Source organism: Cygnus atratus, chromosome 19 (genome assembly GCF_013377495.2).
Source record: "Cygnus atratus isolate AKBS03 ecotype Queensland, Australia chromosome 19, CAtr_DNAZoo_HiC_assembly, whole genome shotgun sequence".
In the NCBI taxonomy this organism is placed as follows: domain Eukaryota; kingdom Metazoa; phylum Chordata; class Aves; order Anseriformes; family Anatidae; genus Cygnus; species Cygnus atratus.
Window position 1 is genome coordinate 11,022,429 of NC_066380.1, and position 20,937 is coordinate 11,043,365.

Consider the following 20,937-nt stretch of genomic DNA (forward strand, 5'->3'; position numbering starts at 1 on the left):
AGCAAATGGTCTCGATTCATCACCATACACACGTACAATTGATATCTGTAGGTTTACCACAAACTCAGTGGAAACATTGCTTTGCCTTTTGCTTCCAAAGTCTTTTTAATGTGTAGCTACAGAAGATGGAAATTTTCAAAATTTTGTATGTGGAAATTTATTAGTAATTTTCATGTCAGCACTGGAGAAGCACAATTTATATATGTAAAACTTAGAAAGTGTTGTTTTATCGCTGTAAATTGATGCATGCAGTGGTAACATTTAAAGTGCATTTAAATTGCCTTAAGACAATAAAAATCAAAATGAGATATTTATTCTTGTATACTAGTGAACAAGAAATCAAATTGAAAACTTGACGCAACTCTGTAAATGTGATTCTCCCAGAAACAGACCCTGAACTAGCTTCTTAAGCAGCTCAGAAGTGTACCTGTCTGCAGACAAATAATATGCCGTTGAATATGCATGTCATGTATACATCAAAAATAATAATAAAAAAGAAGGCCTATATGGAGGAAAGCTCTGTGTCCTGTTATCCAGTGAGAGTCAGACACAGCTGAACCAGCAACAATGCTGGAAATAGCAGAAGACTGCAGGACTTACAGAAATTTTGTTGGAAGATGCTTTTATTGCAACATGTACCTAAGGTTTTATGTAGAAGCAGTGGCTGGTATTGTCCGCCATAACAAATACTAGATAACCTTCTGGTTATCACGGAGGGTGTGGTTCTTCACTCTCCATATTCTCCCTGTGAATCTGCAGTCCACGTCTTGGATCAAACCCCAAAGCACTGGCAAGCTAGCTCTTTTAGTTCTGCTTGTCCTCGAAGTACCATGAGTTGAGCTCCCTTGGCCTATTCTGTGCAATCATCAGCTGCCAGAAACGCAGATCCTGGATCTTTTCATCTTTCATTTTAGCTGGGCAAGGAAGGAGCGGTGGCAGGACTTGGCATTCCCTCTTTGCCCGATGGTTTTTCTGAGCATCAGCCACTGCCACGTGTCAGACACCCAGTACCTGCCTTTGCCTGAGGGTTTGGCTGATGCAGGATCAGCTCTCCAGCTCAGCGTCAAAATAGCTGGAGCAAGCTCAGGCTGCTTTTCTTCTCTGTGGGTGCTTTCTTCCAGGGCTTTTTGGGCCCTCAAGCAGAAATAACTACTTTTTGTTAGGCATTGAAGGATATCCCCCTTCCTCTTGAACAGCCCCGCTGCTTTTTGCTTTCTTGTGCCGTTGCTGTGTCACTAATGGGATTTGGGTAGGCCCTGCAGAGGGACAGAGCTGGTGATCCAGTGGGATCATCAGCTGTTTCCTGTCGTGGATGAGGAGAAAGGTTCAAACCTGATCAACACAATTACTTTGGGACAGAACAAATGAAAAAGCATCTCTATAGCCAGTCCTGCTGTCCTCAATCAGTGACACAAGTTCTGTTCCCAGGAGGGGAGGTTGAAAGGTCCCAAATTGTCCTTGCTTAGCACTGGTTTATTTCTAAGCTCAGTTTTGTGCAGCCCGATATCGAGGTAGCAGCAGTAGCTGGGGAGCCTGGGGCTTGGGGCTGGTGCAGGCATGGGGTCTTCGACCCTCTCCCTTTTTGTCCTTAATTGTCAGATCATTGGTTTAGCCCACGCAAGGCCTAAATTTGTTCTCATCCTTTGAGTTGTTCAGTTCCACGTTGACTCTCACTTGGTGACATCTTTAAAGAGTAAAAATCACATTCTTCTTTGTAGCGATCATTTTCGATATAAATTTCCTAGATTTTTCTTTATGTGCACCTGCCTACTCACTGAATGTCCATGGCAGAGAAGCTGTGCTGACAGTGACTTTCTTCAGGCTGACTTTTTTTCCTTCATCTACCTTCAGGAATGGTGGTTTCTTAATAAAAAACTGGACATTCTCTTAGTTTATTGAGCCTTCTCTATGGTGCTCTGCTTGGCTGGAGGAATTCAGGGAGCGATTGATCTCCTGGTACTTTGCAAGTGCTGAGGGTCGAGGTAGCTGTTTGCCGAAGAACTGCTGCCTTGCAGGGGCAGGCTCCCTTTCTGCTTTGCTCTGAAAGCCCAGTTGCAGGCATGGGAACCCCATGTGAAGCTTTTGACTCTGCCAAGAGTCAGGTACATAGGTAAGAAATTTACTCACTACAGATTATCTCAGAAGAAATGAAAAGATTGCAAGAAATGAAAAGAAGTGAAAAGGTTGTTACCCTGCGCCTCCCCAAAATGCAAAAAAAAACCAAAAACGTTGGTCTCAAAGGCTCCTTTGTGAGCTGTTGTGCAGCCCCATGGGACCAGGGCTCCTTCCTCCCCCTGCAGAGCTGCTGGAGCTGGGCCGGAGCAGAGAGGCTGCAAATTCCTGGTTGCACTGGTGGGCACTGTCCAGCTGTCAGCATGGACAAATGTTGCCGCGTCACCTACAGGAAACCTAGGCCTCAGAAATGTGTTGCTTACAGTGCTTTTTGTTTAGCTACGTGGGGCTTTTCAAGTCATTGGAAGGTTTGGAGTCTCTTCAGGAATTAGTCAGCTAGAAAGTTTTGTTTTGTACGGTTCAGTTGGATTTGAGCAACATGAGCAGCAAAACATCGGCATGGTTTGAGTGAGGAGAATTATTTCACTTTTAGATAACTCAGAAATGGCTGAAATTACTTTATTAGACTTTCAAAAAGTAAATTAAAAAACCTCTGGGCTGAGGCCAAGCAGGCAAGATTTTTACCCAATGGAGAATTCTTCAGAAAGCAAATGAAAGAAAATAGCAAGACTCAAGTTTAACCCTCGCAGGATATATCGCCTCCGCTGTAATAATTGGTGGAAGTTCTCTGTTTCCAGATAAGCTTTTCTGGGCTGAAAGATGATTTTGCTTGAGCTGTTTTTCTTTATTATTTATTGACATTATTTAGTTGCTGCAGTGCCTCCCTGAGAACAGACCAGCTCTGTTACCTTTCCACATGGGTGTGCCAGCCCAGGGCCTGATACAGCACCGTCAGGGTAGGGTTGTTGACTTCAGGTGAAATTTCTAGTTTAACCAATTGTTTGATGATCTGAAAAATTCTCAGATCTTCTGGAGTTTTGGGTGGGTGTTTTGCAAGAATGGTTTCTGCTTAGTTCCACAAATATGAAAAGGAAGATGGCTCATTCAAACTGTGAATATGGAAAAAAGCATTTTGCCCACGTGCATGTTTTTGGAGTGTTGAGTTGGAGCAGTTCTGTGACTGAAACAATTTTGAGGTGAGAAGTTGAAAATTAATAGAGAAATAACCATTCTTGAGGAGAGATGGTGGTTTTGAGCTGAAGAAACCTGGGTTTCATTTGTATGATTATCTGCTACTGAAAAATCATAGGATATTTGGGGCAGGCATTTCGCCCTCTGTGCTGCATCCCAAGCATTTTTTGTATTATTTTTTTTTAATGTGCATTTCACACTCTGTGGCAGATTTTTATAGGAGATACAGAAAGTTACTTGAGACACAGGAGTTAACTTGCTTACTTTCCAGCTCTCCTGCTGACCTCCCTACTCTCACTTTTGCAACTTTCTCAGAAATTGGTCTTTTGTTTAAAGCTGTAATTACTTGGTCTCAGCCCAAAGGTGATTTAGAATGGGCTGTTAGGGGATTTTTAGTTGTTGTTGGTTTTTTTTTTCTTTTTCTTTTTTTTTTCCATGAAGCCTTTAGTCTATCTTATGACTAAGAGTAACAGCATTTCTTAACACAGTACAGAAATGGCTGCTCTTTAAACCTTTGCGTGTTGCTTGATTCGTGTTATGTTTAACTAAAGTACTTTTAAAAGCTATTTAAATGACAGAAATAGTCTGGTGCATGCATACTACATATCTTTTATGGTCTATTTATGTCATTGTCTGTGAACGCCAGAACAGTATTTTGCAGAACTCCATTGTGCCACAGCTAGCTTTCTCCTTGAGTGATAGGTGGTAATTCAAACAAGTAGCAGCTGTGGAAAAATAGAGGGGTTTGACTTTCGAGGTTTTGCATATGATACTGAGGCTTTCTAATCTGGCCCCTCAGTTTATGAAATTGTGCCAAATTAATTGCATACTCTTTAATCTTGCTGCCTAGAAAAGTGATCTAATCGGGCAGGTTAATCAGGAAGAAATGTACAAATTCATAAATCCACAGCCATTTATTTGTATTCTTTTTAAGAAACAAGAAGGAAATTAAATGCAAACAGTGTTTATTACTTAAGGTTGCAAATTTTAAATTTAAAAATGCTGTGACATTCCACAGCTGTGGTTTTCAGAGTAATGCAAGCATGATTCCAAGAGACATACGGAATATTTTGAAATGTAGTTATGTTATTAGATAACGTGACATACGGTATATGCAGCTTAGGATGAATATGAACACTTCAAAATGGCTTGGAAGTCCTAATCATTTACAATCCTTGACTTGTAACATTGGGTTTTGTTTTCCAGCTTGCAGCTTTGCCCATTGCATTCATTTAGGGCTTGAATGTAATCTTTGCTGTGTGCTGCTTGCGGTCACACGTGCTGCAGTGAAGGGGGCTTTCTCTCCCATCTTTTCACATGTGTCTTCAGTAGAGCAGGATGGAGTAGCCCCGGGGCGATTCCTGTGGCTCATGGCCCATCTCTCACAGAGGTTTGCCGTCGCTGTTGGAGGAGGGGGCACAGTCTCCAGGGAAGTGGCAGCAGTGCTGGCTGTGCATCTCCCAGGGGAGACCGAGCTGGGTGTGTTGTTCACCATTTGCTTTCCTGGGTTGACAGCGTTTGCCCAGGAATTAAGCACATGAGCAATTTCCACAAACCTTCGGCAGAAAATTATGAAACGCATCATCATGAGCTCCACGAATAACGCTGGGACCATTAGGTTGTGTCAGTCAGTCCAGGCACACCTCAGCCATGACCCCTCTGCCCTGAGATACACGGCCGTCTACTCCGCTGCGACCCAGGCTGGCCTGAGACCAGAGGGGTGATGGCAGGGGCTTTCCAAGGGGGGCTGAGGCCGTGCCAGTGACTGTCCCACAACCTGGTGCTGCCTGTGGGGCCCAAGAGGGCTCTGGATGGAGCACCTCTGCCGGGCTGAGCCAAGCTGGCGGGCAGACCCTGGCGGGCAGACCTTTACGCCCAGCACCTCAGTGAAGCCTGCTCCAGGCTGCCAGAGCTGGGGCTCGCTCCTCAGGGTCCAGGCTGCTCCCTGGGGTGCAGGGTTGGGGTAGGGGCACCCTTGTAGCTGTCCTGCTTCAAAATCAAGCTTCTGTGACAGTGCAGAAAAAGTTTGAGTGGTGGCAGCCCCTGCAGGCATCGTGGGCCACTGTGGTGGGGTGCCGCTGTGTGGGGTGGCGCTGTGTGGGGTGCTGTGATGCGGCTGGAGACGAGCGAGCGGTCAAGGTGCTGGGGCAGCTGCGAGGCTGCGTGCTCTCAGACGTGGGGCAGAGTCTGCTGTCAGATCTAAGTGCAGCTCTTTCTCTTTGCAGACACTGAAGCTGCCTCAGGTGAAGGAGCCTCACAAGGCAGTAAGTACTCACGGCGCTGTGTGCGCGTAAAGGGGGGACCGGGGCCTGACGTGTGCGAGCACCGCGGGCGCGCAGGGTGCCCAGGGCGCTCGGCTGGGCGCTCTTCCCCGGCGGCACGGCCGGGACCGGCTGCTCACGGCTCCCGGTCCGGCGCGGCCGGTGCCCGGTGCGGGAGCGGGGATGGCGGATATTTCAGGAGCGGGGCCGGGAGGCCCAGGGCCCCTGGGGGCACTTCCCCGCAGGCTGCGGAGCGGCGGCTCGGCCGGCAGAGGGCGGCCGGCGCCGCGGAGATGGCGGCCGCGGGGCGGTGGCGGTGGGCGGAGTGGCAGCGGCCGCCTCCCGGCTCGGCACGGCCTCACCCGGCCCGCCGGGAGCGGAGCGGCGGGGCCCGGGCAGCTCCGGACGGCGCTGATGGGCTGGGGGGTGCCGAGGGGCCGGCCGGAGCCCCGCCGCCCTCCCCGTCACTCACCCCTTCGGGGCGGCCCCGGGTGTTGCTGAGCTCTCCAGCTTGATCAAGTCATGCAGGATTTTTGAACCTCAAACCCACAATTTGGTTCCGTGCCCCCTGGGGAAAGACACTGATGGAGTGGAGGGGTTCAGCACAGGGCCCTCCACTAGGAGCGGGGCTGGTTCAGCCCGGGGACAGGGCAGCAGGGACCTGGTGCATCGGGAGGACAGAGCCAGGCGTGGTGCATGGCGGGAGGATGAGAGGCAGCAGGCGTAAGCTGGAAGAGAGGTTCAGGCTACGTGTGAGGAAAAGTTTTCCCCCATGCTGTGGAGAAGGTTGTCCAGAGAGATTGTACCTTCTCCATCCTTGGAGGTTTTCAAGACAAGTCTGAATAAAGCACTGAATAACCAGGTCTGAGCTCAGATCAGACCCTGCTTTGAGCAGGATGTTGGCCTGGAGACCTCCTGAGATCTCTAGAGACCTGTATTTTTTCCTGTTAGGTAAGAACCATGGGTTTCACTGAAAAGGTAAGTTACCAGTCTTACCAGTCATAGAGGATGGCTTGGAAGTGCCAAACTGACCCTGGTTGGGTTAAAAAGAGAAAAAAAAAAAGAGAGAGAAGTTAGATAAATAGTGAAGAATAAAAATAATTAAAAATACAACCACGCAACCTTTTTTAAACTGCTGTTTCATCAGTCCCATTCTGTGATAGGTGAAGAGTTGGAAATGAGCATGGGGGAGTCCCGGCTTTCTGCCTGCAGGAGGCAGGGCTGACCGCTCTGTGCAGGGGTGAAGGTCCTCAGCCCCTGGCTGAAATGGCTGGGTAGTGCCCAGCCGTCACACAGCGTGTATCTCTTCCTCGTGTCCACTGGACAGGAGATGGGCTCTGGGAACGGGCCCTTTCAGGCCCCCTGTGACATAGGGTCTGCAGGTCCAGGCAGAGAATGGAGGCTCCTTTGCAGACTCATGTTGTCTCTTGTTCCATAGCTGCCATGCTGCCTGTTGGTGTTTCACTTATCCTGAGTCTTTCCAGGTTCATCTCTTGCCCCCTTGCTTGAATTTTGGCATGTTTTTTCTGTAAGTCAACTTTCCCCTCCTTACCTGTCACAGGAATGTTTTTGGCTGAGATAGAGTGAGGAGTGGAGAATAAGAGGGGAAAAGTGTGAGGGTTTGTGCCCCTGCTGTGTGGGCAAACCCCACATTGTTTGAGCTATAGAAGGATTTATGTGGACAATAACTGCCTCTTGTGGTTGGTGGCTGCATCTCAGGGGCTGGAGAGAATGGAAAGTCACAGGCAGAAAAAATCACTGGGAGAAGACAGTGACAAGAAGCTGCTCTTTACGCCAGGTTTCAGAGGAGCTGCCTTGGTAGCAGTGGAGGTGCGTCAGCGAGCAGTAAGAATGGCAGGGACTGCTTCTGTCTTTATGCAGGGCTGTACGAGTCTGCCCCTCTGCCATCCCCAATGCACGAGTTACTGAACCCCCTTTAACCTACCACGCTCAATGCTCTCCCAAAATAGTCTCACATAGCTGAAGAGCTGGAGGTGAGACCAAGCCACCAGAGCTGGGAGTTGGTGAGCGCTGAGAGGGAGGCCACCGCAGCCATCCAGCACCGTGGAAGACCAGCTGTGCGTGTCACCTGCCTTCCAGCTTGAATGTGAAACTGCTCAGGCCAGTGCTGCTGTTCCTAACTGCAGATGGTTGTGATTTCCTGACGAAGTCATCTTCCTCTTTCCCTCCTTGCCGCTGCAATGAAATAATTCAGCTGTCTTCTTTCTTCCCTGTGCCCTAGCCTACCCTGGTTGCCTATGCATGGCTCTTCTCCTCTTTTTGCTCAATGGCCCTCTTGTTTTCTTGTCGTTCTGTTTGCTCATCATATATTTTAGGATTTTTATTTATCTTTCCTTTCCTGCTATTTTTGTTTGCCTACTCTCCAGTGCTATTCCGCTGTGACCCGATTTGGCTGTTTATACCCCTTCTGTTACAGACGTCTGTATTGTCCAAATCTTCCTTTGCTATTTCTATCATGTTGGGAACCTCTAGACTCTTGGGCTCTGCAGACATGGTTTGCTGCCTTACAAAATGTCTCAGTATTTAATGGATACAACAAGATCTTGTTTTCTCTCATGTGTTTCTCCATGGGTCCCTGTGGCATAGATTGCATCCATCCAGAACTGGTGTTGATGAGGGTCTTCTTCGCCCGGCACTGGGTCCTGCATGTTTCTAAAAGCTTTTTTCTCCACAGTGACTTTCTGAAGGCAGCTGTTACTCACAGCCACAGTGGGCACCTGGGGGGTTTTGGTGAAGCTCCTCCTGTCTGTGGGTAGTGGGGAGGCATCTCAGCCGGGCCCCTGCAGAGTGCAGCGAGGGCACTGTGGCTGGGTCCCAGGCTTCCTGGAGCTGCGGTGGCGCTTAGCGACGTCGTGTCATGTGGACTTACCCCAGAGCAGTGACCTCTTGGGAGGCGACATCCGAGTTGTGCTTGGCCTGCTCCAGGCACGAAGGGGTGAAGCTGTGAAGTAACGTGCCTGTGCCGTCAGGGCTGAAGGACTGAGGTAGGAAGGGGCTGCTGCGGGCAGGGCTGGCCCGGCCTTCTGTGGGGAGAAGGGAGCCGTGGGGCGAGCTGGGGCGCAGCTGAGGCCAGTTGTTAGTTTGCTGCCTGCTTAAAGAGGAGACATTGGTGTTTAGACTTTCCAGCTGGGAAGGCACTTTGAAGGCTCCCTCGAGGAAAAACTGTCGGTTATTTGCAGCCTTGGCATGTTAGTCTATAGATTGTGTCTCTGGGAGTCACTTTTCTGTCGTGGATCCATTCTCAAAGTGACATAGATCTGTGGTACTGAGGAGAGGGCAGTGCTCTTGGGGACACAGTTGCATGACTTTGGGAGCAACTTTTAGCCTTGGCTCACAATCCAAGACCAGAATTCCCACATGTAGAGTGAAGAAAACAATGCAACCCACAGTGCTAATGTGTTAATAAAAAGGATTGTCGAGCTGTTACCAACTTTGACTGACAGGGAGGAAGGGAGGAGAGGTTTTGGGAAAAAAAAAAAACACACAAAAAAATGTTTGATACTTTTTCCTAGGCAGGGATGACCAATTTGACATCTAGGTCACTGACTTCCTATAGAAGGGTCTGGCAGTCTTTCCTGAGATGCTTTTATCTCTCTCTTGTTTGCTCCAGACTTTTCAAAGTCCTTGGGAAGAAGGTGGTTGTATTACATCGGCACCATCATTTTCCATGGAAATTCCATTCATGTTTCAGGGGGTTACAAACTTTGTAAAAACAACCTCCCTCCTGCTGTTCACATACCAGGGGAAATTCTTGGCAGCCTGAGAGATAGCTAAATAAAGCCACTGGCAAGCAGGGGTCCGCAAACCCTGTCCCGGCAGGGACAGTGTGCCAGGGACACGGCTGTGTGCGGCATCACCTCGGATGTGAACTTGTCTGTGCACTGTGCGGGGTTGTGGGCAGGTTGTGTTCAGTGTGCACGTCTCAGGTTGGGGACAACAGTTGTTAGAGCTGGGCTGTCACCAGGGTTGGATCAGCAGTCCTACCCGAGCCAGTGCCTAAACTGGGTTAGGAGGAAAACCCAGGATGGGCTCCATGCTGCCAGCTCCTTCTGGGCTCATCTGCAGTGGAGGGGAGGGAGCTAGAGAAGTCTGAGCATCCCCCCACAGGGCACTGTCCTCCAGTTAGCATAGCTGTGTTCTGTAACTCTGGTACATATCATGGATTTTAATAGTCAGGCTGATGGATTTTGGTATTACTCGTCTGTAGGAAAGAAGAACTTGCATATAAGAACATGTGCAATGCAACCAGAATTGGCTTGCAGAGCTCAGAGTTAGACTGCCAGTTTAATGGTTGCTCATGAAACCTTAATTTATCCTGGGACTGGGTAAGCATTTAAGCTCTTGCCTACATGCTCACTACTGCTTTTTCTAATGGTGTCTCTGCCTCTTTGGACCAGCATATGACAGAATTAAAAGGTTGCTCTGGCAACTGTTAATACAGCACTTGCCTTATTACAGCTTACCAATGGCCTTTTAATATCTGTTTTCAAAATGCCGTATGTTAATAAATGCAGCCAGTAGTCCTGCTAGTCCCTGGTATGTCTAAGCCTTTTGCCTGGGCGAGCCTTGGATCGCCCACAGAGGAGTTTGCTGTCCTGCAGGCAGGTGGGGAACAGCAGAGCAAGAGCAAGCAACATGCCGGAGGCAACCAGCGGGCGAGTGGCAAAGGAGAGAGCGCAAGTCTCCAGGCTCGCAGCCCAGTCTCTGTCTGCCAGGCACAGCCTCATGCTGTTGGATTGCATTTCTGTGCCTTGTGAGAGAAAGCAGAACAGCAAGCGTGTAGAGCAGAGCAGGGGAAGAATTACTAAAGGATGAAGGTTGCTTAAAGTGTAGCTGGAATATTAGCTTTGCATATGGCTGTTTGGCTATCTGAGACTTCATAAGTGTTCCTCTTCTCGAGGGAGAAGTCCTGAGTGTGATGGAGCAGTGCTTAATACCATGGGGAATAGTATTCCTGGAAGTTTTTAAAGAAATGCTGTTAGAAGTGGGAAGAATCAGGAAGAATTGATTTCAGGAGCATTTCATCTCCAGCGTGTCAGTCAGTTTGGCTGAGTCCAGAGGAGTTCACTGATAGTGTGGTTGGCTTTGTTCTCCTGCCGTGGTAAGAACTTTTTTGAGGACCGTGACATCCAAGATGTAGTAGTTTAAAAGCAGGTATTGCTCACAGCCAGTACGAGCCATGAAAGTGAAGTCTGCTCTGCTAGGCTGTTAGCATGCCACCAGCCAGTTATTCTGTGATTTGCTGGAAAATAACATGAAAAAAGAAGTTCCCCTCAAACAACCCAGTTCAAATAGTTCACCTGCTTTCATTCCTAGCAGTGTTGCAGTTTGTTACTATGACAAGTATGTGACATTTGCTGGAGGTTTGAAGACCACTAATGGTTGTTTTCTGGCAGATCCTGTTCTTTCTGCCTCCATCTCATGCTTTTGTTTACATGCAATTCTGTTTAAGAGGCTAAGCTGGGTTTTGTGATGTTTTTTAAAAGCAGATCCTTGTGCTCACGCTGCCAGCAGGTTACTCCTACACAGCTCTTCAGTGGACTCCACTGTATGGGGAGATGCCTGAGAGCTCAGTGTACAATTCCTGTCTGTAAACCCAGACCATCGTTTGCCTGGCAGCTCCTTCACTTGTGCCTTAAATTCTAGCAGAAATGGGAAGCAACTTTCCTAGTCCCTTTGTGCTTCCTGTGGCCAGCCCCATAGTTGAAAAAATCATGAGCTGGACAAATGAACTCCAGCAGTATTCCCACAGAATTCCAAGACTGATCCCAAAAAACACAACTTGTTTTTCCTTTATGCCTATTGACCTTCCTGTTGTCTTGGAGCCCATTTTTCCTGTTTGCAAAGAATTTTTGAAAGAATCTCACAGGTGATAATATTTACCAAATATTTCAGACAGAAATTCTCAGCCTAGAGCAATTTTTTAATGTATTATGAATTGCTTTCCCTGTTGAAGTGTGTTGCTTTATTGCATTGGGGGTACAAAATTTTTGTAATTGAAGTCTTACACAGATGCTGGTGTCCTACAGAGAGAAAAACCGAGATCTGTCTTCCACGAAGACAGCACAGCTGGCAATATGAAGAGTTTTTGAGTTTTTCTGTACAGTCCAGGCTTTAGCATCTCTGCAACTCAAAACTGGCCATTAAGAAGAGATTGAGAAATGGATGGACTGCGCTCTCGTCTCCTCTTGAGTGACAAATGGGGGTAGAGACCAGAACCATACTGCCTGTTATAAAATGCTGAGAAGCATTTCAGCTCAAAGGCTGCCAGTTCTACCAGTGCGATCGAGGGAAAGAAAAGCCAGTCGACACATTTTCCATGTACATTGAGTGGCACACCAAGGAAGGTGTGAAGTACAGTATCTGCTGTGGTGTTGCAGTGTTAAAAATAACTGCTGTTAAGGTCGGGTATCTTGTAATACACAGGTACCAAAGAGGTACAAAGGGCCTTCAGAAGAGATCGTTGTCCCAGCTGTGCACGTGGTGAAGCCGGCAGGATAACCCTGTCCTCCTCGGGTGTTTGTGTTTCTTGCTGGTGCCATCACTATCCTTGGTTCAGAGCTTTACTCCAAGCCTGGGCTTCGCTGTAGTCTAGAGGGAAGCATGTGCCTACGGTACAGCAGGGCCAGCTGCCTGCTCACAGTGTCGCATGCTGAAGCTCCTGCCTTGTGGCACAGTTTAGCAGGTACCATGCAATATCTGAGTCATTTCTCTTTGCTTGGTCTTCACTCCCTCTTCTCAGGTGCTCAAGATGTAGTGCTACACCTAAGATGTAGCACGCTACGTGTTAGTTTGTGGTCATATCCCAGCTCCTGGTAGCAGGCTGTAATTCTCATCAGGTTTGCGATGGGTCAGGAGGTGAGCCGTTTGAAAATGGGGTTTAACCTGTGAGGCTTGTTCTCTCCTTCCCCTTCACAGTAGCGTCACACTTGCTGTCTGTGCACTGGATTGTACCCGGGTGCTGAGCTAAGAGAGTAGGACGCAAGGTGCTGTGGGGGACGCCAGCTTTCGTCGCTGTCTGAGGGTGCTGTAGGCTGCCAACAGAATTATGATTTTCTTTCCAGTTTAAGTGCATTCAAACTCATCACTTGTGTGCATGACGGTGTCCATGAGGAGTGTGCGTCTCCACTCTGTGACGTTACTTAGATAGAAGGAAAAAAAAAGGAATTCTGTGATTCTGTAATTTTCTTTTCCAAAATTGAATGCATGGTATATATTTCACAATCCATAAATAAAAAAATAAAATAAATGATTGGCCTGATCTTTAAAAAACATACCTCCCTTTGGGCTCTGACTAAGCATGAGAAAGTTCAGACTAAAAGGAATTTATTCGAAAAAGCAGTGAAAGGTTAGAAACAAGGATTTGGGCTGGAATATGTCTTGCAGACATTAACTGTGGAGGCATAGTGCCACTGCTTCGCATGTGCAAAAACATCTTGAGGGTTGTGAATTTACATCATTAAATTAATATATTAAAAATGAAGGTTTTCTTGCCCACACCTTATATGTGGAGGATATAGTGATTTTAATGTTCTGACTAGAGCTGGAAGGATATGTAAATGGTTTGCTAGTGTTAATCTAAGGTTAAGGAACAATATTTGGCATCTACATTTCTTCATTAATTTTAAATATTCAAATTTGCAACCTTAATGTTTCCATAAAGTAAATTTTAGCTTTTGATTTCCTTTAACTTTTTTGAGGGTAAAAGAGCAAGAAATGGGAAGTTCCACTGTTTGTGCTTGGTAAAACTTACTAATGCCTTACACAATTAAAAGCCTAATGTAAAAGATGTGTGTGCGTGTGCACACCCACGTACACATGCCAAAGTGAACAGTTAGTCATTTACAACTTTGATTAATTTTTCCAATGTTCTTATTTAATAATACTCCTGCTCCTTGGGGAAAGCTATAAAAATGGATTTTATTTTTTAATGCGTTTGCATTTTAAATAGGTAAAGTCTCTTTAGATTCCCATTTGCCTAACAAGGAGATGAATATGTTCATCTTCAAATTTAAATGACCAATGGGCTGAGACCAAGAATGATAAATTTCTGTGCAGGAGGAGGACATTAAGAAAATAATAAGGAACTTCGTCTACAGTGTGAAGGAAATTTTGACTTGTAAGCCTGGCGTGTGTTCCCTCAGCGGTGTAGTTGTTGCCTTCCACAAGAGCCTATTTCTTCGCAGCTCACGGGCTGGGGTCACTCCTGCTCCCCCCAGAGCTGGTGTTTGTGGCGAGGCACAGTGCTGTCCGTGGCACCATGACACAGGTTACTGTTGTCTTGCTCCCACAATCTCTTTCTCTGAGTACATTGCACGCCAGGAATGGCACAGGGAGGGAACCAGGACCAATGTTTGCTGCTTTGGAGCCTTCACGTCGCCGCACCGACATTTGTTGAGGCTGGGTGAAGTAGGTACAGCTCCTGGCCCTGGTTTTTAGTAGAGTAAATTTGATCTCACTCTTCTGACATCACTCCGTAATGCTAAGGGTTCTTTCAGATGTTCTCGTTTGGGGTATCCTGCTGGTGTCTTTCCTTACGAGCATGTAAGGTGTGCTCCGGAGCATGGAACACAGGAGGATGTGATGTTTGTGCAAGTGCTGCAGTTCCATAGCTCTAGAAAGGAACAGTTGCTTTCTGCGTAGCTTTAGTCTAAGATTTTAGAAAAGAAGGTTTCAAGTTTTCTATTAATCTCCAAACATGATCTTATACAGAAAATTGCTAATACACCCATAAAAAATAAATTTCTTCTGCTTTTCTGGATACTGACAAAATAGACAATGTTTACAGAAATCTGGCTGTTAATACCTTGTGAGAAATCTCTTACACAGTTCCTAGGCAGAAAAATTGATGGAAAAATATATTTATTTTAATAAAAAAGGGTAAGAAATTTAGTAATTCCAAACTGTTCCATTCATCCGTCAGTCTGTCTTGAAAATGCCAGGAGAACTTTTCTGAAGATAGGATTACATCCCTCCCATGTTCGTTAGGAAGCAATACCCTTTCCAGCTTTCAACATGGGTTGAAATTTAGCAGTGGAAAAGGTATACAAACAGCAATGCCATTCATTATTCCAAATTCTTCTTTCAGCTTGCACCTTTGTCTGCTGAGCTGCATGTTGGTATTTCAACAATGTTTTATCTGAATAACACAGAAAAAATATATTTTAAGTATTTTTACGATTTATTAAAACACTACCCCAAACATTTTTAAGCCAAGACAACAATCCAACAGTGCAGCGGTCTGCACTGCTGATTAATCCAGCTTACCTCACCACAGTTCTCAGTATTTTCACTTTAAAACCAGGAAAGGCAGAACAATACAATGGTTACCTTCTTAAAATTTCCTCCTTTCAACCTGACATAAAGGTTAGAGGCCTGGATTACCGTAGACAATTGTAGAGAGTTTATTATTCCATTTTATTTTAGTTTGATCTTGGTCCTTATGAAGGTTTAGGAAGCCAGGATTTGTTCTTTAGTGCTGCTCAGTCATTTAACTATCACTTTTCCTTTCCACTTTGGAAACTATGCATGAATCCTATGAATACCCATCTGGAAATCACAGTAAGAACAAAATTTCTGGTCAAGAACAAATGTGTACAAAAAAGTCAAGATGAGATTTGTTTTCCTTTATCCGACTCTTGGTGCTACGTCATTTAATCTAAACAGTTGTGAGGCAGATGAGTAGAGTATGTTCCCAGTCAGACCTTAAACTGCTTTTGATTTCAGAGGAATTTAAAATAAAATGGCCCATATCATATCTTGTGCAAAAATTCCATAATGTGAGCTGAACTGAGTTTTTCACTTGTGGAGATTCAGCATCCCTTTTATGTAAAAAAATAATAAATCTTATTGCGTCACAAGTTAGGTATGTACAAGTACACCTATTTTTTAATTATGCAAAATTGATGCTGTTCATTGTCAAAATTCTGGTAGTAGAACATTAACACTCTCTTTTCAACATTCTTTATCTTGCACTGAGTTACAATTTAAATAAAAAGAATCCAGCACTCCCCTGAAGTGACACCAGAATGAAAAAGCATGAAACCAGATCTGCTGGCGTTAATTATATTGTCTGGTGTGTCTGATTTGTGTCATGGAATCCGAACATTCTGTTCATAGTGCTGATTTTGGGCATAATTGCAAAATGCCATAATATTTTCACTTTAAATTGGTGGTATTTGCTGTCTGTTTTGATTCAAATCTAACGTACTTTTAAGTGTGGAAGAAGGAAATTCATTGATGTGTAGCAGCCTGAGGACTCCTGGGAAGTCGTTTCTGTCCCACCATCCAGTGAGCAGTACCCGAACACTTTCCTCCCCAAAAGGTAAAAAAAAAAACACAACAACCACCCATATGAGATCATGAGACTATGATGAACAGGGGGCTGTCTTTCAGAAATGGATATGGGATATTCTCCGCTGTAATGGAATCTCCTGCTAGTCTGGCATCATGCTCCCTGACCTGGCAGGATTACATCCAGCTCCAGAGGGTCTGTATTGAAATCTCCATCGTGTCGATACATTCGGCTGACAAGTGGTTTGGATAAAGCATCACAGAATTCGTGGACCTCACTGGCTGCCTGCTTGAAAGCAGCTTGTAAAACACTGTGAGGTGAACCCGTAGCTGCCGAGTGTGTCTGCAGCAGCTGCTCATAGGAGTCGGGACTGGGCTCTGAAATGCTGCACTGAGAACCTGAGCACACGCCGGTGGCTCTGTGCCCTCTCACTTGTCGTTGGGCCCTTCACCAGCCCACAGCTCACAGCCTGCACCATTTGTTGGTTATCTCAAGGGGTTTGACCTGGCTGTGTCAGGGTTTGTGATTACCTTTTCTTGGCTTGCTAGTTAGGACACCCTTTGAGACACACGCGAAGCACCATGCTAGGATGGGCCAGTGCATGTCTAAATGTCTTTTGTGTTTCTGACAAAGGCCAATGTTCATGGGAAAGAAGGAAGTGATCACGAAATGAGTGATCTTGGAATAGTTTGCCCACTGGGAAAGTTTTTTTACTAAACCCCACTTAGGAGCTGGCTTGTGCATTTGTGTGAGGGTTTCTGTCCTTTCCAAATTTCTGGATTTTATTATTATTTAATCCTTACTTAATATAACTTGGGATACTTTAATCCCCTTAAGGGGTTGCTGCTGACTTTGGGCTCTCTCCCTGCTCCCTTTCCAAGGAATTTTGCCGTAGACACCTTTGAGTTGAGCTCTGATGTAGATTGTCATGGATTTTACTGGCAACTCTCGACTTGGCTGTAAAATGCAGGTGTAAAGCTCATAACTTCAGTGCTGCAGCACAGTTTGAATGAGGAGTAGATGGAGGTCTGCTGGCAGCAAGCTGTGTGTCTGCAGGCATGCATTTTACCTCTCCCCGCTGCCAGTCCAGCGTCTAGAAGGAAGCTCCTGAAGATGCTGGGGGCTAGGTCAGAGGAATTGCCTTGAATCTGTGTGGGGAATATTCTGCTAGCTTAGGAAACCATAAATGTGTTCCTTTCCTTCCAGGTGCCCCTCAGGCTGCTAAAAGGCAGAAGAAGCCTCTCTCCAGAGCTGTCTTTGTGCTGCTCAGGGTGGAAGACACAGAAGCAAGCGGGGCTGCCAGATGTTTCTGCTCCCTGCTGTGTTGTAAGGACGCAGTAGCTGCGCTCTGGGTCTTTTTCTGGGGAGGCTGCTCAGGTAGTCTGTGCTGGACACAGCTTGAAAAGCTGTTTTCTGGTGACAGGCATGTGGCACGTATCTCAGAAAATGCCAGTCTTTCCTGTTTCTTTGCATCAGGTAGTTCAGTTGCGGGGGCTTTGGCTCTCAATGAAGAGTGCTGCAGTTGTTTGTGGTTCCCTTCTGTGAGGCAGACATCCTGGGAAAGATGGTGCTTTTGTCAGGTACTCTGCACAGCCACTCACCATCTCCAGCCCAGTGTGTTTATCACCAGCAGGACATTTCAGGACTCCAGCATCTGCCAGCAGAGACTGGAGAAAGAAAGAAATACCACAGCCTCAGGCAGAGAGAGGGCAAATAAACCTATTGCAGCAGGCTTAGCTGCGAGAAATCCAGCCACCCTTCCCAGTCAGTGATGGACTTTATGAACTGCTTGGGAAACCTTGTTCCCTGAGGTGAGCCGGGACATGGAATTCTGGAGATCAGTGCTTCCTTGGCTGTTCTCAGAGCTCCTGGTACCACGAAGTCAAGGAGCAGGACACGTAATGCGCTGTCCAGACTGTCCTCTTCTCCTTTCTGATTTTGCTGCTTTTTGTTGACATGAGCTTGGAACACTGCTGGGTTTTAGGGGTAATTCAGTAGGCTCTTGCAATTTACTAACTTACATTCAGCAGTTTTGCTCTTCCACATTTGGAGTCTGTCCCTAGTAAACAGCTAGCTCTGCAGTGCTCGGTAAGAGTGGAATCGCTTTGGTTTCAAGAGTATCTACGAAGTGTCTGGCTGCTGAGAGCTCCTGTATCGTGTAGCTTTTGTGGCTTCTTCGATTTAAAAGGTGAATGTGAGTTCTGCGACAGGCAAAACTTGTTTCCCTTGAGAAGTCCTCAAGTAGCTCCTGCAGCATGTTGTACGGAGACCCCGTTATTCTGGATGCTCAATGGGATGTGATCTCATCCTTGCAGGGATGTCATCTGGATGATATATGTAGTTGTTTCCAATCTGGGTTTCTGTGATGCTGTGCAGAGCGCTCTGTCAGCCCAGTGGAAACTTGAATTTGTGTGCAATTTGTGTGGTCTGAGATTCCTGCACTTACGAGGGGCGGGTTAATTGATCTGTATTTTTAGCTTGAGATACAGAAGTCCTGACCTTTCAGCAAGTTTGATAGCTATTGTTCCCTTCTTGAGTTTCTAGAGCAAAATCCAGAGGCTCTGGGCCAAGTGCCCTGAGCAATGAATCCTGGTTTCTTTTGCCTGCCACTGTTGGGCACATGTTCTCTGCCCTCCCTCTTTCCTGCCAAAATGAGATGTGTGTTTTCTTCTCTGCTGGATATCTGAACCAAAACAACTAAAAGATCTCAAAATATTCAATGCTACATTTGGGAAGAAAGATGACCTGACTGATCATCCCCACGGCGGGGTATTTCAGGAGCTACAAGTCATCGCTGAACACAGGCCACACGACAACTTGGCTGGAGCCAGCAGGCAGCAGCCCCTGGAGACAGACGGAGAAGAGCAGCGCATTCCCTGTCCTGTACGGGAGGTGCACTTGCAAGCAAAATGGTCAAAAATGCCTTCAGGTCCCACAGAATTGTTTTTTTGGGTACTTGAAAAATGATGGCCTGTTTGCCATCTCAGTATGCCAGTGCTTCATATCTGAGGAACTGCCTTGTAATGTGGCTGGTACTTTGCCTTTTTTCCAAGAGCTGCTGCGGCTGGGAAGAGCACTGGAAGTGCCTGAGAGCTGTCAGCAGACAGCTCTATTGGGTACGAAGTCTGGCGCTTTGGTCCAGCCCTGCAAGAGTGACCGCTGCTCAGAGAGGGGAAGGCTTAGCTACACATTGGCACTCTCCTGGTACTTTCTGAATTCTCTGTAAACCTCCTCATGTCTGAGACTTGGCACTGTTTGCTGGGTGTTATCTCCTTCAAAGCGGAGAGGAAGAGATTAGTACCAATACCAGCTGGAACAAATTCTTCTCATAATGATTTTTTTCAATATAATCTCTGGAGGCTGTTCTTCCTTGGGGAAAACAGTCTCCTAACAAAACAAGCAAACCCCTTTCTCCTGGACTACACCATTATACTTGGTGTGTGTTTCCATTTTGCCCACACTGCCTAGGAAAGGCAGTGGTCATACCCAGCACATGGTCACCCCTTCAAGTCCCAGCCATTATCAGCATGATCCCCGCAGTCCTTCCCAAGTTACAGAAACTATAACTAGCTGTGCCTGCGTGAGTGTGAGATGATATCCTAGTGCCGTGGTGTGCCTCGCTTTCAGTTTTATTCTGTTCTAACGAGTGTCCTTATTTATTGAGCACTTTGCTTCCAAACTAAGGCTGTAATAGTTTTCTTCTTCCAAATGGAGATATTGAAAGTGCTTGGCATTTGGTACTCCTTTGAAGAATTAGTCCTCAGTTCATCTACTCCAAGGCTCATTACACTTCAGAAAGGAGGTTGGTTTCTTGTCTTTGGGATGCGTGGTGATGTGAGTCTGATTACTGATGACTCATTATGAATTTTATTTGCTGATAATTGAATTTTTTCGCAGCAGATACGCAGATACTCACGAGGAATCATTAGATTCCCTTTGTTGTCGAACAGGGTCCCAGGTAGATTGAGACCCTCTGCACCATTGTACTACTACAGAAGGAGATTGCATAAGATTATTTATGAACCGCTGTTAGATGTGCATATCTTTGCAGTGACCCACCAGTGCTTTTATCATTTGAATGTTCTTGTGTTTTGCTTCTCCTCCTCCTCTTCCTTAAGCAGTGCACTGTCTGAAGCAGAGGATCTTTTTCATCTTGGTTTATGTGCCTGGGCTCTATCTCACTTATTCAGCCTGAACTCTTTAAAATCCCTTATGTCTGGTTTAGTATTGCTGTGCTCTAATTAAGATACAAATATTTTTGGTAGCAGTTGTAAAGTTACAATGCCCAGCTATTTAACACCTATTATATTGAACGTTTTTCTCTTACAACATCACAATAGCTCCTAGTTTTATTTTGCCAAGCAGAATAAAGGGGTGGAAAGTGATGCTTCATTTAGTGTTGAAACCTCAAGGGCTGATGAACCCGAGTGATCAGACTGTACCATTGCATCTGAGCTTTAAATATTTATTTGTTAAAAATAAAATTGTGGACAAGTAAAATAAAAGATTACTTAATGCGCGCACACTGGTGCGTTTGAATGCAGCGTGGAGGAGGTGAAAACAAACAATGCCTTAACTTCGCTAATTGTATGCACACATGGCTGCAAACAACTGAGCTGCGGCAGGGGAGCTCACGGAGTGGCAGCTCGTCTGTGGAGGCACAGCAGCTGGTGTGTGCAGTCCTCGCTTGCTCCTGGTGTGAAGTAAAATACATTAAAGATCCTTTCTGGCTACACGGGCTGATGCGTTCCACTTTGTTTGTAGCGGGCCGGTGGCACACAACAGGCACACAAGCCATCAGCTGTGGCTGGCCGCAAGCACAGCGCTGCACGTCTCAGTGGGGTGACTACTGGTGGATGCAGGTGGTTGCCCGATACCGGGAGCTGGAAAACCTCACCGAGCTGACCAGCAAGGATGTGCTCAGGGTTACAGCACCCCTACTCAGATTTTCCCTACACAGGTGCAATATCTGGATCAAAGGCTTTCATTGTCCCCAGTCAGAGCAAACCAGATTCGTAAGCATCCCGAGCTTTTTGCATCCGCCTGACTTCCCCTCCCCTCCCTGATGGTGCCAGCCACATAGACTGACAGAGAGCTGAGCATGCATTGGGGGCTTTCCTCCTCTGGTTGTCCTCCTGTTCTCTGTAAAATCTGAGC

The 20,937-nt window shown here is 46.3% G+C and overlaps 1 protein-coding gene across 10 annotated transcripts in view; it reads left to right on the forward strand.

The window, feature by feature from the left end:
* Positions 1-20,937, forward strand: part of ZNF618 (zinc finger protein 618) — a 163,636-nt gene that overhangs the window by 99,772 nt on the left and 42,927 nt on the right. For 8 of the 10 annotated variants that reach the window (XM_035564648.2, XM_035564645.2, XM_050714612.1 and 5 more), the window contains one exon: positions 5,430-5,468. The exons of the other annotated variants lie outside the window; for them this stretch is intronic. In XM_035564648.2, the coding sequence (XP_035420541.1) occupies positions 5,430-5,468 (39 nt within the window). The remainder of the gene's footprint in view (positions 1-5,429; positions 5,469-20,937) is intronic. 10 annotated transcript variants of the gene reach the window in all.